General features: G+C 44.9%; 1 protein-coding gene across 2 annotated transcripts in view; it reads left to right on the top strand.

The window, feature by feature from the left end:
• Nucleotides 1-4,524: 4,524 nt before the first annotated feature.
• LOC139582913 (androgen-induced gene 1 protein-like) overlaps nucleotides 4,525-17,166 on the top strand; it is a 57,512-nt gene continuing 44,870 nt past the window's right edge. The window contains exon 1 of one of the 2 annotated variants that reach the window (XR_011676446.1): nucleotides 4,525-4,800. Coding sequence is in view for 1 of the 2 variants with exons in the window: in XM_071413364.1 (XP_071269465.1) it covers nucleotides 4,660-4,800 (141 nt within the window). In the remaining variant the exon portion in view is untranslated. The remainder of the gene's footprint in view (nucleotides 4,801-17,166) is intronic. The other variant, XM_071413364.1, reaches the window with a different exon arrangement.

The raw sequence follows: 17,166 nt of genomic DNA, 5'->3' as shown, positions 1-17,166 counted from the left end.
TAGTGGGGGATAAGTGTCCATCTTCTGAAAGAGAACTCGGGTGAGAGGGACACCCTATCATGTGTTGTTTGAGGAGATTTATTGGAGGCAAGGGGGAGTCATTAAAGACGGATGCTTGGACGAGGACAGACGTTGAGTGGATTAAGGACTGAAACTCCCAGTTAACCCGACGGGAATTTGTGACAGCCACATTTAGGCTGCACAAGACCTATGGCGTAATCCCAGTCTGTTTCATGTCGCATGTGGGTTGGGTATCTACAGTCAACATAGAATGAAAAACATATTCAAGGAGAAATAACTGAGTGATAGAAAGGCCACAGTATGTGGATGTGATGGACAGTTTGGAGTCTTAACTGGTCGGTGCTAAACCCACTGGCCTTTATAGACCCAACATAAAACACTCCTCAGAAGTGTTCCACTTCTTTAAATGCCAATGGTGACACTAGATCCTATCCAAACCTGAGAGAGAGGGAGCCCATGCTGTGTTCACCCAGCACAGGCCACAGAAGCATCTCACTAGCCAATACGTCACAGTGAAGAGCAGGCTGATTTTCTACTGTTGCCACCGAGTGTACTGAGAGTGCACAGCAAGCTGGATGAGTGTGAAATAGCTTGCTGTGAATCAGCTCTCCCACTTTAGGCAGACAGTGACACTGGAAACTCTCAAGCAAACACCCAACAGCTAACCACAAACCGTCAAGAGCCTGCACTCCAGCAGACCCCTGCAACTCTGCAGCAGGCCAAGAACACTTGCAGAGCAATTCAGAAAATGTTCTACACTCTACATGAAGTGAATGTACCTGACAGAATGTGTGTTTGTAACTCAGTGTACTGGAACAAAAATGTAGAAATTGTGCATTTATGGTAGTTGGGAGCTTCTGCGTTGCTGAATGAGGCAGGACTCAAATGCATACCCACAAAGCCTCTCACTAGGGTTATACCAGGATAGCCCATCCATACCATCTCTGCCTGCCCAAGTCCCTCTGTCAGCCTTCAAATCTTGTGCTGACTTTGGGAGGGACCGAGGCCAGAACCTGTAATCCCCAGCTTTCTATCCTCTTAATAGCTGGGATTGGAAACCATTTGTCTGCCTCCAGTGAGGGATTTTTACAGAATAAACCTCTTTGGCTGCCTTATCGCAACATAAAACTGATTTTAACAGGGGGGAGTTAGTCTGCCGCAGCCTGACATCGCTCAAAAAGCTTAGAGACTGGAGCTGGCAATTATAGATTACAGTAATACTGTATGACGCAATGAACGTGTCAGTGAGAAATAACCTGGGTGTGTTTCTGTTCCAGAATGGTGTCTAATCTGATGCACTTGATTCACTCCTGATAGTTCCCAGGCCTATTCTCTTAGCTTTACAGATCCATGCAGTACTTTGATGTTCCTCCTCAGGTGATTCCATCACTCCCAAAATGGTGTTTTGCTTTGGTTAAAGTACTGTAGTTTTACAGCATCAATTAAAGATAAGAACCCGCTGACCGTATGAATAACACAAATATCGAACTTATAAAGAGCCTTGGGATCCTGAAGACTGCCAGTAATGTAGTAAACAGATATAATCTGAACACCATCAGTTGTGTTGTGTCCTAGAGACCACAGTAAAGTAGTAAACAGATATAATCTGAACACTATCAGTTGTGTTGTGTCCTAGAGACCATAGTAAAGTAGTAAACATATATAATCTGAACACCATCAGTTGTGTTGTGTCCTAGAGACCATAGTAAAGTAGTAAACAGATATAATCTGAACACTATCAGTTGTGTTGTGTCCTAGAGACCACAGTAAAGTAGTAAACAGATATAATATGAACACTATCAGTTGTGTTGTGTCTTAGAGACCACAGTAAAGTAGTAAACAGATATAATCTGAACACCATCAGTTGTGTTGTGTCCTAGAGACCACAGTAAGGTAGTAAACAGATATAGTATGAGCACTATCAGTTGTGTTGTGTCCTAGAGACCACAGTAAAGTAGTAAACAGATATAATATGAACACTATCAGTTGTGTTGTGTCCTAGAGACCACAGTAAAGTAGTAAACAGATATAGTATGAGCACTATCAGTTGTGTTGTGTCCTAGAGACCACAGTAAGGTAGTAAACAGATATAGTATGAGCACTATCAGTTGTGTTGTGTCCTAGAGACCATAGTAAAGTAGTAAACATATATAATATGAACACTATCAGTTGTGTTGTGTCCTAGAGACCACAGTAAAGTAGTAAACAGATATAATATGAACACCATCAGTTGTGTTGTGTCCTAGAGACCACAGTAAAGTAGTAAACAGATATAATATTAACACCATCAGTTGTGTTGTGTCCTGGAGACCACAGTAAAGTAGTAAACAGATATAATATGAACACCATCAGTTGTGTTGTGTCCTAGAGACCACAGTAAAGTAGTAAACATATATAATATGAACACCATCAGTTGTGTTGTGTCCTAGAGACCATAGTAAAGTAGTAAACAGATATAATATGAACACCATATTTATTTTTTTATTTCACTTTATTTAACCAGGTAGGCTAGTTGAGAACAAGTTCTCATTTACAACTGCGACCTGGCCAAGATAAAGCAAAGCAGTGCAACACAAACAACAACACAGAGTTACACATGGAATAAACAAACATACAGTCAATAATAAAGTAGAAAATGTCTATATACAGTGCGTGCAAATAAGGTAGGATAAGGGAGGTAAGGCAATAAATAGGCCATAGTGGCGAAGTAATTACAATATAGCAATTAAACACTGGCGTGATAAATGTGCAGAAGATGAGTTTGCAAGTAGAGATACTGGGGTGCAAAGGAGCAAAATAAATAAAATAAATAACAGTATGGGGATGAGGTAGTTGGATGGGCTATTTACAGATGGGCTATGTACAGTTGCAGTGATCTGTGAGCTGCTCTGACAGCTGGTGCTTAAAGTTAGTGAGGGAGATATGAGTCTCCAGCTTCAGGGATTTTTGCAGTTCGTTCCTGTCATTGGCAGCAGAGAACTGGAAGGAAAGGTGGCCAAAAGAGGAATTGGCTTTGGGGGTGACCAGTGGAATATACCTGCTGGAGCGCGTGCTACGGGTGGGTGCTGCTATGGTGACCAGTGAGCTGAGATAAGGCGGGGCTTTACTTAGCAAAGATTTATAGATGACCTGGAGCCAGTGGGTTTGGCGACGAATATGTAGCGAGGGCCAGCCAACGAGAGCAGTATATGGGGCTTTGGTGACAAAACGGATGGCACTGTGATAGACTGCATCCAATTTGCTGAGTAGAGTGTTGGAGGCTATTTTGTAAATGACATCGCCGAAGTCGAGGATCGGTAGGATAGTTCGTTTTTACGAGGGTATGTTTGGCAGCATGAGTGAAGGATGCTTTGTTGCATAATAGAAAGCCGATTCTAGATTTAATTTTGGATTGGAGATGCTTAATGTGAGTCTGGAAGGAGAGTTTTCAGTCTAACCAGACACCTAGGTATTTGTAGTCGTCCACATATTCTAAGTCAGAACCGTCCAGAGTAGTGATGCTGTACGGGCGGGCAGGTGCAGGCAGCGATCGGTTGAAGAACATGCATTTAGTTTTACTTGCATTTAAGAGCAGTTGAAGGCCACTGAAGGAGAGTTGTGTTGTGTCCTAGAGACCACAGTAAAGTAGTAAACAGATATAATATGAACACTATCAGTTGTGTTGTGTCCTAGAGACCATAGTAAAGTAGTAAACAGATATAATCTGAACACCATCAGTTGTGTTGTGTCCTAGAGACCATAGTAAAGTAGTAAACAGATATAATATGAACACTATCAGTTGTGTTGTGTCCTAGAGACCATAGTAAAGTAGTAAACAGATATAATCTGAACACCATCAGTTGTGTTGTGTCCTAGAGACCATAGTAAAGTAGTAAACAGATATAATATGAACACTATCAGTTGTGTTGTGTCCTAGAGACCATAGTAAAGTAGTAAACAGATATAATCTGAACACCATCAGTTGTGTTGTGTCCTAGAGACCATAGTAAAGTAGTAAACAGATATAATCTGAACACTATCAGTTGTGTTGCGTCCTAGAGACCACAGTAAAGTTGTAAAATGCTTCTAGTGATAGTAAACTCTCTGCCAAAGACAAGTAAAATGTATTAGAATGTCTCCGCTGGAACTACAAACATAAACCTGTAACTGTCTCTGTTCTGAAACAGAATTTATGTCAGAAGAAATATGTTGTTTCTTATTCAAGAAATCTGGTGTCAGGTCACAAATGGTGATTTTGTGTTGCCAAATTCTGGTAGGCCTTCTATTGCTTAAAACTAGCACCCAAAATAAAAAATAAATTTCTGGTTATAATATTATTGTACACATCTTAGCTAGCCTACACCATTCACTAGACTATGAAGACATCATTGAAGGAGCCTCTTTATGCATGCAGAGCATCACGCGGTGGTCTGGCCTCTCCTCATCTATGAGAGGCTGAGTTCTCTGTTTCTATGACAACACCCCTCCTCCCTCCTCCCTTCCCTCACGCTCTGCGCGCACAAATCGTACGCACCCTCCTCTCTGTCTGCATCCCTTCTCCGAGGCAACGACCCCCATGCTCTGTGCGAGACCCATAGCAGCGTCGCTCTGTCAGGAGGATAAAGCAGGAGACGAGACAAGGAAACAGGGGGAAAAAACATGGCGCTCATCCCATCTCAGGTGCTAAGGGTAGCCATCCTCCTGTCCTATTTCTCCATCCTCTGCAATTATAAAGCAATTGACATGCCCGCGCATCAAACATACGGCGGTAGCTGGAAGTTTTTAACATTCATAGACCTGGTAAGTGTAATATTGTTCTCTAGAACGGCGCCTGGTCAGAAATGGTAGCACGTCATAGTATGGTATGCTACAGACGGTCAGTGACCTACCTACAGTTGTTGATACCGCCCACCCTCGGTTGCGAAACGGGCCTAATATGTCTTATTATGATGTCCGCTACAATATGTTTTGTTTTTTCCAGCGTTAATACGGATTCCTCACATTTTTGGGCACGTGTTAGACCGAAAAAGCTCACACCCACTAAAAAGTGCCCCTCTCTTCTCCGCTGCTGCTGATGCGCGCAAGCGGTTTGCCTTCTGTTGCAACATTGTAATCATATCATGAATCACAATTAAGCAGCCAGCCGTGCCCCGTGGGTAACCGAGATGATGTTATTAAGATAACAAGGTCCCGAGCTCAAATGATTCCCCTGTTATATTATCACACAGCCGTCATTTTAACAGAATGTGGTTTGGGTAGTAAAGCATATTGTATGGAAACACCCAGGATGTTTTCCTTATCGCTCTTTCTGTTTTGCTTGTCTTTTTTTCTAGGAGCAGTTGTACTTTTGTTTTCTGAAATTAATTGTCATTTTCAGCTTTACTACTACTGCAGACACACACACACACACACACACACACAAAGCACACACTTTTATTGGGCCAGTCAATTTTTTTTACCAATGACTCATGTTTTCCACATTAGAAGCCCACTGCTGAACTATTTTACTACTATTGTTATGGCAATAGCGTTAAATACAATAACAGCATTAAAATGTTTTGTTATTGTGCATTACAATGTACCTGGCTCCACTCCTATTCCCCAGGCGCTCTCTTTTGATGACTTCTGTAACCGTAATAGCCTTGGCTTCATGCATGTTAACATTAGAAGCCTCCTCCCTAAGTTTGTTTTGTTCACTGCTTTAGCACACTCTGCCAACCCGGATGTTTTAGCCGTGTCTGAATCCTGGCTTAGAAAGACCACCAAAAACTCAGATATTTTCATCCCCAATTACAAGATTTTCAGACAAGATAGAACGGCCAAAGGGGGCGGTGTTGCAATCTACTGCAAAGACTGCCTGCAGAGTTCTGTCTTACTATCCAGGTCTGTTCCCAAACAATTTGAACTTCTACTTTTAAAAATCCACCTCTCTAAAAACAAGTCTCTCACCGTTGCCGCCTGCTATAGACCACCCTCTGCCCCCAGCTGTGCTCTGGACACTATATGTGAACTGATTGCCCCCCATCTATCTTCAGAGTTCGTGCTGCTAGGCGACCTAAATTTGAACATGCTCAAAACCCCAGCCACCCTACAATCTAAGCTTGATGCCCTCAATCTCACACAAATTATCAATGAACCTACCAGGTACCACCCCAATTCCGTAAACTCGGGTACCCTCATAGATATCATCCTAACAAACTTGCCCTCCAAATACACCTCTGCTGTTTTCAACCAAGATCTCAGCGATCACTGCCTCATTGCCTGTATCCGTAATGGGTCAGCGGTCAAACGACCTCCACTCATCACTGTCAAACGCTCCCTGAAACACTTCAGCGAGCAGGCCTTTCTAATCGACCTGGCCGGGGTATCCTGGAAGGATATCGATCTCATCCCGTCAGTAGAGGATGCCTGGTCATTTTTTAAAAATGCCTTCCTCACCATCTTGAATAAGCATGCCCCATTCAAGAAATTTAGAACCAGGAACAGATATAGCCCTTGGTTCTCTCCTGACCTGACTGCCCTTAACCAACAGAAAAACATCCTATGGCGTTCTGCATTAGCATCGAACAGCCCCCGTGATATGCAACTTTTCAGGGAAGCCAGAAACCAATATACACAGGCAGTTAGAACAGCCAAGGCTAGCTTTTTCAAGCAGAAATTTGCTTCCTGCAACACAAATTCAAAAAAGTTCTGGGACACCGTAAAGTCCATGGAGAATAAGAACACCTCCTCCCAGCTTCCAACCGCTCTGAAGATAGGAAACACTGTCACCACCGACAAATCCACTATAATTGAGAATTTCAATAAGCATTTTTCCACGGCTGGCCATGCTTTCCATCTGGCTGCCCCTACCCCGGACAACAGCACTGCCCTCCCCTCTGCTACTCGCCCAAGCTTCCCCCATTTCTCTTTCTCCCAAATACAGTCAGCTGATGTCCTAAATGAGCTGCAAAATCTGGACCCTTACAAATCAGCCGGGCTAGATAATCTGGACCCTTTCTTTCTAAAACTATCTGCTGAAATTGTTGCCACCCCTATTACTAGCCTCTTCAACCTCTCTTTCGTGTCGTCCGAGATCCCCAAAGATTGGAAAGCAGCTGCGGTTATCCCCCTCTTCAAAGGGGGGGACACCCTTGACCCTAACTGCTACAGACCTATATCTATCCTACCCTGCCTTTCTAAGGTCTTCGAAAGCCAAGTCAACAAACAGATTACCGACCATTTCGAATCCCACCACACCTTCTCCGCTATGCAATCTGGTTTCAGAGCTGGTCATGGGTGCACCTCAGCCACGCTCAAGGTCATAAACGACATCGTAACCGCCATCGATAGGAAACAATACTGTGCAGCCGTATTCATTGACCTGGCCAAGGCTTTTGACTCTGTCAATCACCACATCCTCATTGGCAGACTCGACAGCCTTGGTTTCTCTAATGATTGCCTCGCCTGGTTCACCAACTACTTCTCTGATCGAGTTCAGTGTGTCAAATCGGAGGGTCTGTTGTCCGGGCCTCTGGCAGTCTCTATGGGGGTGCCACAGGGTTCAATTCTTGGACCGACTCTCTTCTCTGTATACATCAATGATGTCGCTCTTGCTGCTGGTGATTCTCTGATCCACCTCTACGCAGACGACACTATTCTGTATACTTCTGGCCCTTCTTTTGACACTGTGTTAACAACTCTCCAGGCGAGCTTCAATGCCATACAACTCTCCTTCCGTGGCCTCCAACTGCTCTTAAATACAAGTAAAACCAAATGCATGCTCTTCAACCGATCGCTGCCTGCCCCTGCCCGCCTGTCCAACATCACTACTTTGGACGGTTCTGACTTAGAATATGTGGACAACTACAAATACCTAGGTGTCTGGTTAGACTGTAAACTCTCCTTCCAGACTCACATCAAACATCTCCAATCCAAAGTCAAATCTAGAATTGGCTTCCTATTCCGCAACAAAGCATCCTTTACTCATGCTGCCAAACATACCCTTGTAAAACTGACCATCCTACCAATCCTCGACTTCGGTGATGTCATTTACAAAATAGCCTCCAAAACCCTACTCAATAAATTGGATGCAGTCTATCACAGTGCCATCCGTTTTGTCACCAAAGCCCCATATACTACCCACCACTGCGACCTGTACACTCTCGTTGGCTGGCCCTCGCTTCATACTCGTCGCCAAACCCACTGGTTCCAGGTCATCTACAAGACCCTGCTAGGTAAAGTCCCCCCTTATCTCTGCTCGCTGGTCACCATAGCAGCACCTATCTGTAGCACGCGCTCCAGCAGGTATATCTCTCTAGTCACCCCCAAAACCAATTCTTCCTTTGGACGCCTCTCCTTCCAGTTCTCTGCTGCCAATGACTGGAACGAACTACAAAAATCTCTGAAATTGGAAACACCTATCTCCCTCACTAGCTTTAAGCACCAGCTGTCAGAGCAGCTCATAGATTACTGCACCTGTACATAACCCATCTACAATTTAGCCCAAACAACTACCTCTTTACCTACTGTATTTTATTTTATTAATTTATTTTGCTCCTTTGCACCCCATTATTTTCTGTCTCTACTTTGCACTTTCTTCCGCTGCAAACCAACCATTCCAGGGTTTTTTTTTAGTTTTATTTTACTTGCTGTGTTGTATTCACTTCACCTCCATGGCCTTTTATATTTTTATTTATTTATTTTATTTATTTATACATATACTTGTTTGCCTTCACCTCCCTTATCTCACCTCACTTGCTCACATTGTATATAGACTTATTTTTTTTTTTTTCACTGTATTATTGACTATATGTTTGTTTTACTCCATGTGTAACTATGTGTTGTTGTATGTGTCGAACTGCTTTGCTTTATCTTGGCCAGGTCGCAATTGTAAATGAGAACGTGTTCTCAATTTGCCTACCTGGTTAAATAAAGGTTAAATAAAATAAATAAAATAAAAAACAATAGCTATTTATTTTGCCTATCATAAATCCTGACACAACAAAGTGTGTGCGTGCGTGTGTGAGAGAGTATGTGTTTGTGAGAGAGAGAGTGTGTGTGTGAGAGCAAAAGAGAGAGTGTGTGTGTGTGTGTGAGAGTGTGTGTGTGTGTGTGAGAGAGACTGTCGTGCGTTCAATATTCCATCTTTAATCATGATCCTGCAGTAATAAGAAAAATGACAATATGAAGTCAATATGCAAATTCCAGGAATAGTCCTTCAATTGGCTCCTCTATTTTGCTTCCTATTTACTGTAATTCAATTGTACAATGTCTCTTCCCATTATAATGGATCATCTCATTCTGGCATCAATATGTTTTTTTCTTCTTCTCAGGAATACTTAGACAAAGGTATATGCTCTGTTTTAGCTCATACAAAATTGCCATGATGAAAATAAGCTAACATGAAGTGACTCAGAGGTGGAAATATATTCAGTTTGACATGAAACAGCTACAGTATGTACAGGCCTTTTGAATAACTGGTTTGGTTATTGGTAAGGATTACAATTGCTTTAAGCATTTCTTATTCTAAATGTTCATCATGATTGAGTCATCTTACCAGTTAGAGTGGTTGCTATATGGAGAAGTTATTGGAACAGACAACAAAAACATGTTATCACAGCACAATCTCTATCCACAATAAGACATGCCACTCGCTCGCAGGCTGTTGTGCAACGAACCAGACCTTTCCAAGGGGGAATGGGAAACTCTAGAGACAAGCTGTAGGCCTGTCATCCATGGATCTGTCAACACTCATTCTGTAACACTTCACTTACCTTGCTGTGATTTTAACCTGTAGATAGGTTTTCATTGGGACTCAGTCATCCATTATTGAGTGTTTGGTTCAGATTTGGGTTTCCATCAGGGGGATACATTAGGAGGAGAACACAGGGCTGTCACGTGGGGTTATACTACCAGTGACAGCTGGCCTTTGTCCACATCAATCAATAGACAGAACGAAACCTCTAACCCCTGTGTTTGGAGGAATCAAATGATCTGAAAAGTCTCGCTGTGGTTTAACATAGTGCCTTCTTCGGATAAAAAGTGAGGCGCCTAGCAGACAGATTGTGAAACTGAACGTCTGTTTGGGTCATACCTTTGGTTTAAATTGTTCTCTCACTTCCAAGTTGTTAGTTAAACTTATCAGTTTTAAGCCAAGTAAGTAACCATATAGAGCAAGTATCATCTACTCTATGTTATGTGTCACATGCACACACATAAGTAGTATCACGCACATAAGTAGCATCCGATAACTGCGGTGACAGTGCAGAATCCCCCTGCCTTGCCCCACAGAGTCAGAGTGTCAGGTGATGCTTAGAGTGGGGCAGGTGTGGACAGAGAGATATTCTGTCTGGCTCTTTAGTACATATGAAGTCTGTCACCGTCTCTGGAGCATCCAGTCCAGCTCTCCCTCTTTGCCTCTGGCCAGCACGCTACACAGCACGTGTAAAGAGGGATAGGGGGAGTGTAGGACAGTACCTAATGTCTACGTTAACTAAGGAATGATGCACTACTGTACTCTCCTGTCAGCCTCTGCTAACTGTGGAGGTAATTAGGTTCCTATATACATTACATTAATTCCCATTATTCTATAAATAATGGGAATTAATGCTAACTGATGTTTCCTTAATGCTCTTCTCTAATGTAATATAGTTAATACACGGGATATGTTCAGGCTTGTAATTATTGTATTGTACGTGCGTCATAACTCCTATAGCTGTTGTAAAGATAAACTGGCTCACTCTTGTTCATGCAGCTTCCATTTCTCCTTCCCAGATTCCCTCTGGCCCAGCTGTATACATTTGAGTTGTGTGGAGCAACACTTTATGACTTGAGCTCCAGTCCAGGAATTACTGTGGTTGCTCCTAAGTGCCTGCGATACAGGGCAGGGAAAAGAGCCTGTAGAGCTAGTAAAGGGTTTTATGCTTAGCAATTGGCATTCATTCCCTGTGAGAGCTCTGTTTCCCAAACCCGTTGCATTTGATCTTAGTGAAAGAGACCTGGAAGGCATTCGTTTTTAGCATAGCCTCAGGCTAACATGCTGTTACGAAGGCAAAAAACGAAGTAGAAGATATAAAGACAACTAAGAACTCCTGAGAAATTAAATACCTGTCTTGCGTGTTAGCTAGGTGTCATACTAATGCCATTGCTGGGCACTACCCTGTCCTCAAACCAAGTTTTGCGAGGCAATTTTCTGACCAAAAAGATGTGGGTTCCTGGAATCCTAAATTAAACAGTGAATTAATGAGAATTAAAGTCACACTTTCCAGTCTGTTGGATTTTTGCTGTGGAGATAAAGACACCCTGTTATGTTCTCTTGCTCTTAATTTAATGCATTAATAATCTCCACCACTGCCACAGACTGCTCTTAGACTCACACAAAATCACATATGCTAGCTTAAGGGGATAGACATTGACAGGATGGGGTTTATGCAATTGTTCAGTTGTTATATAATGCTTATTTAAATATAAAATACCCACTATGAATGTATCTATCTCCATTTTTGTATTTATCTCTATACTTTACATGAATATTCATCGTATTTTAGAGAACACCTCAATTTAACTCCTTTGTGATATACATTCTGTACATTTGTAACGGCGTTCCTCTCTCTCTTCATAAGAAGAGGAGGAGTAGTGATCGAACCAAGGCGCAGCGTAGTGAAATGACATATTTTATTAACGAAAACACGAACTTGACTAAACTAACAAAAACAACAAACTGTGTAGACAGACCTAGACGACGAACTTACATAAAACAAGAAGAACGCACGAATAGGAAACATAGACTACACAAACCGAAACAAACCGTAAACAGTCCCGCGTGGTGTACAGACACAGACACGGAAGACAACCACCCACAAACAAACCTTGTGAACAGCCTACCTAAATATGACTCTCAATTAGAGGAACGCCAAACACCTGCCTCCAATTGAGAGCCATACCAGGCAACCCTAAACCAACATAGAAACAGACAACATAGAATGCCCACCCAAACTCACGTCCTGACCAACTAACACACAAAACTAAACAGAAAACAGGTCAGGAACGTGACATAACCCCCCCCTCAAGATGCGTACTCCGAACGCATCACCAAAAAGTCCAGGGGAGGGTCTGGGTGGGCATCTGACCACGGTGGTGGCTTAGGCTCCGGGCGTGGTTCCCACCCCACCATAATCAATCCCCGCTTCCCTATCCTCCCCACAATGACCACCCTCCAAATAACCCCACCTAAATTTAGGGGCAACACCAGAATCAAGGACAGCTCTGGGACAAGGTAGCTCAGGACATAGGGATAGCTCAGGACAGAGGGATAGCTTAGGAGAGAGAGGTAGCTCAGGATAAAGAGGGAGATCAGGATAGAGGGGCAACTCCGGACTGAAGGGCAGCTCCGGACAGAGAGACAGCTCTGGACTGAGGGGCAGTTCTGGGTATATAGCCTTTTCTGGCTGAAGGGCAGCTCATGGCTGACTGACGAATCTGGACGCTCATGGCAGGCTGACGGCTCTCGACGCTCATGGCAGGCTGACGGCTCTCGACGCTCATGGCTGGCTGACGGCTCTCGACGCTCATGGCTGGCTGACGGCTCTCGACGCTCATGGCTGGCTGACGGCTCTCGACGCTCATGGCTGGCTGACGGCTCTCGACGCTCATGGCTGGCTGACGGCTCTCGACGCTCATGGCTGGCTGACGGCTCTCGACGCTCATGGCAGGCTGACGGCTCTCGACGCTCATGGCAGGCTGACGGCTCTCGACGCTCATGGCAGGCTGACGGCTCTCGACGCTCATGGCAGGCTGACGGCTCTCGACGCTCATGGCAGGCTGACGGCTCTCGACGCTCATGGCAGGCTGACGGCTCTGGCTGCTCATGGCTCTCTGACGGCTCTGGCTGCTCATGGCTCTCTGACGGCTCTGGCTGCTCATGGCTCTCTGACGGCTCTGGCTGCTCATGGCTCGCTGGCGGCTCTGGCAGATCCTGTCTGGTTGGCGGCTCTGGCAGATCCTGTCTGGTTGGCGGCTCTGGCAGATCCTGTCTGGTTGGCGGCTCTGGCAGATCCTGTCTGGTTGGCGGCTCTGGCAGATCCTGTCTGGTTGGCGGCTCTGGCAGATCCTGTCTGACGGACGGCTCTAGCGGCTCCTGTCTGGCAGGCGGCTCTAGCGGCTCCTGTCTGGCGGACGGCTCTGTAGGCTCATGGCAGACGGGCGGCTTTGCAGGCTCATGGCAGACGGGCGGCTTTGCAGGCTCATTGCAGACGGATGGCTCAGACGGCGCTGGGGAGACGGATGGCTCAGACGGCGCTGGGGAGACGGATGGCTCAGATGGCGCTGGTGAGACGGATGGCTCAGATGGCGCTGGTGAGACGGATGGCTCAGATGGCGCTGGTGAGACGGATGGCTCAGATGGCGCTGGTGAGACGGATGGCTCAGATGGCGCTGGTGAGACGGATGGCTCTGGCCGGATACTGCGCACTGTAGACCTGGTGCGTGGTGCCGGAACTGGAGGCACCGGGCTAAGGATAAGCACCTTCCTACTAGTGCGGGGAGCAGGGACAGGGCACACTGGACTCTCAAAGCCCACTCTATACCTGGTGCGTGGTACCGGCACTGGTGACACCGGGCTGAGAGCAAGCACATCAGGATTAGTAGGGGGAGAAGAAACAGTGTGTACAGGGCTCTGGAGACGCACAGGAGGCTTAGTGCGTGGTGCCGGAACTGGAGGCACCGAACTGGATACACGCACTACAGGGAGAGTGCGTAGAGGAGGAACAGGGCTCAGGAGACGCACTGGTAGCCTAGTGCGTAGTGTAGGCACTGTAGGTACTAGGCTGGGGCGGGGAGGTGGCGCCGGAAATACCGGACCGTGCAGGCGTACTGGCTCTCTTGAGCATTGAGCCTGCCCAACCTTACCTGGTTGAATGCTCCCGGTCGCCCGACCAGTGCGGGGAGGTGGAATAACCCGCACCGGGCTATGTAGGCGAACCGGGGAAACCATGCGTAAGGCAGGTGCCATGTATGCCGGCCCGAGGAGACGCACTGGAGACCAGACACTTGAGCCGGCCTCATGACACCTGGCTCAATGCCCAATCTAGCCCTACCAGTGCGGGGAGGTGGAATAACCCGCACCGGGCTATGCACACGTACAGGAGACACCGTGCGCTCTACTGCGTAACACGGTGTCTGCCCGTACTCCCGCTCTCCACGGTTAGCCTGGGAAGTGGGCGCAGGTCTCCTACCTGCCCTTCGCCCACTACCCCTTAGCCCCCCCCCCCAAGAAATTTTTGGGAGTTACTCACGGGCTTTTCGGGCTTCCGTGCAAGACGCGTCCCCTCATAACGCCGGTTCCTCTCTCTATTTTCCTCCGCTCTCCGAGCTGCCTCCAGCCGTTCCCATGGACGGTGATTTACTTTAGCCCATGGTCCTTCTCCGTTAAATATTTGCTCCCAACTCCACAAGTCCTGTATACTTCCCCGTTGCTCCAAATTACGCTGCTTGGTTCTGGATTCTTGGTGGGTGATTCTGTAACGGCGTTCCTCTCTCTCTTCATAAGAAGAGGAGGAGTAGTGATCGAACCAAGGCGCAGCGTAGTGAAATGACATATTTTATTAACGAAAACACGAACTTGACTAAACTAACAAAAACAACAAACTGTGTAGACAGACCTAGACGACGAACTTACATAAAACAAGAAGAACGCACGAATAGGAAACATAGACTACACAAACCGAAACCAACCGTAAACAGTCCCGCGTGGTGTACAGACACAGACACGGAAGACAACCACCCACAAACAAACCTTGTGAACAGCCTACCTAAATATGACTCTCAATTAGAGGAACGCCAAACACCTGCCTCCAATTGAGAGCCATACCAGGCAACCCTAAACCAACATAGAAACAGACAACATAGAATGCCCACCCAAACTCACGTCCTGACCAACTAACACACAAAACTAAACAGAAAACAGGTCAGGAACGTGACAACATTGAGCTCCAAAAGTATTGGGACAGTGACACATTTGTTGTTGTTTTGGCTCTGTACTTCAGCACTTTGGATATGAAATGATACAATGACTATGAGGTTAAAGTGCAGACTGTCAGCTTTCCTTTGACGGTATTTTCATCCATATCGGGTGAACTGTTAGGAAATTCACCTTTTATGTATAGTCCCCCATTTTAGGGGACCAAAATAATTGGGGGAAATTAACTTATATGTGTATTAAAGTCGTAAAAAGTTAAGTATTTGGTCCCATATTCATAGCACGCAATGACTACAGATGCACAAATATCATACCCCCTCCCAAAACTGCTAACCTGCCCTGTTATTGTAATGGTGAGGGGTTAACATGTCTTGGGGTATGATATTTGTGCGTCTGTAACTTTCTCGCTCATCATTATTCACGGTTCATTCACGATTATCTATAATCATTGGCGCATCCACATGAATGTAGAAGTGTTTAGAAACATATTCTCTTCTTATTTACAATAAAAGTAACTCCAAAATTATACAATACATTATTTACCATTCACTTCTATCGGGCACAACATAATCTGAAACACAACTAAAACAAACAGCAAATGCATCCAACAAGTTTGTAGAGTCACAAGCTTTATGTAGTCATTGCATGCTATGAATATGTGACCAAATACTTAATTTTCTACTACTTTAATACACATATAAGTTAATTTGTCCCAATACTTTTGTTCCTCTAAACTGTGGGGACTATGTGCAAAAAGTGCTGTAATTTATATACAGTTCACCCGATATGGATGAAAATACCCTCAAATTAAAGCTGACAGTCTGCACTTTAACCTGATAGTCATTGTATAATTTCATATTTGAAGTGTTGGAGTACAGAGGCAAAACAAATGATCACTTTCCCAACTCTTTTGGAGCTCACTGTATTAATGTATTGTTGATATCTTTTTAAGGATTACTATGTTTTTCATGAATATAATGTGATATAAATATTTGAAGCTACTGTGCTCTTGAGAGATGAGGAACTACTGATTTTGTGACCCAAAATTATCAACCATTTCCTGGTTGCTAAAATTCAAATAGTTTGCCTAACTTCAGTTTATGTGACAAAACAAGCAATGGATCGGGTAGAGAATCATTGTACCATCTAAACCGCTGTGAAATGTATTTTCATTACACCAAAAATATAGTATTTTCTTTCAGCTGTTTGAAGCTGGTGTACAAAACCGAAAGTAAAAGACTCAAAAACAAAACCTAAGAACGGGAAGCATAGAAATAGAGCACAGTGAACAGATCTACCTCTTCTTAGACTTGTTTTCAATGAGAATGACAAATCTATAACTCACATTTCTATGTGAATTTGGTCAGGTCGCCCAAAAAGTTACATATTGCAGCTTTAAAGACATGCTTTGGTACTTTGGCGACTTGTAAGTATTTTTTAAACCTTCCGCTTTGGACGGGATGTGTCAATGTGTATTTCATACATGCATAATTTATGAGCAGAATGACCGTTTTACCTCAATTAGTGTCACGGATCCCTCCGGAACTTTAATTGCGCACACCTGGCCCCTATTCCCACTGATTGTATTTGTATATATAGGCCTTTTGTTCACCATGGTGCTGTTGATTATTGTTATTATGTCCGTTGGTCGTGTGAGTACCTGTGCTGTGTGTTTTGGCTTTCGTGCCATTGTGGATTGCGCAGATGATTACGGGTCTCGTCCCGTGTGTTAATCATTGTGCGTTTGTGTTATTTATTCGAGGTACTCCTCGCTCTTTTGTTTGGGTTTCAACCCTGTGTTTTGTGTACGTGTTTGTTTGGTCTTCGTCCCCGTGCCTTTACACGGCACGCCGTAATTTTGGGTGTAATAAAAAACCTTATTACGCATTCCTGCTTCTGTCTCCCGATCCTTCATGCCAACGTGACAGAATAATGGACCTTAAAGGGAGACAGCAGGAATGGCCCCTCCGACGACGCTGCGACTGGTCCGTCCGGCGCTGCCACAACTGGCCCGTCTGACGCTGCCACAACCGGTCCGTCCGACCGTCCTCGAGGCCGGTGTCGTGCGCTGCTGGTGCAGATCCCTCCGGAACTTTCATTATGCACACCTGCCCCCTATTCCCACTGATTAGTACCTGTATAAGTGTGGCCTTTGGTTTCCATTGGGCTGTCCATTATTGTTACAATGTCCGTTGTTGCGTGTGAGTACC

This window comes from Salvelinus alpinus, chromosome 8, assembly GCF_045679555.1.
Source record: "Salvelinus alpinus chromosome 8, SLU_Salpinus.1, whole genome shotgun sequence".
In the NCBI taxonomy this organism is placed as follows: domain Eukaryota; kingdom Metazoa; phylum Chordata; class Actinopteri; order Salmoniformes; family Salmonidae; genus Salvelinus; species Salvelinus alpinus.
The sequence above is the reverse complement of the archived record's forward strand: the minus strand, read 5'-3'. Positions and strand labels throughout refer to the sequence as shown.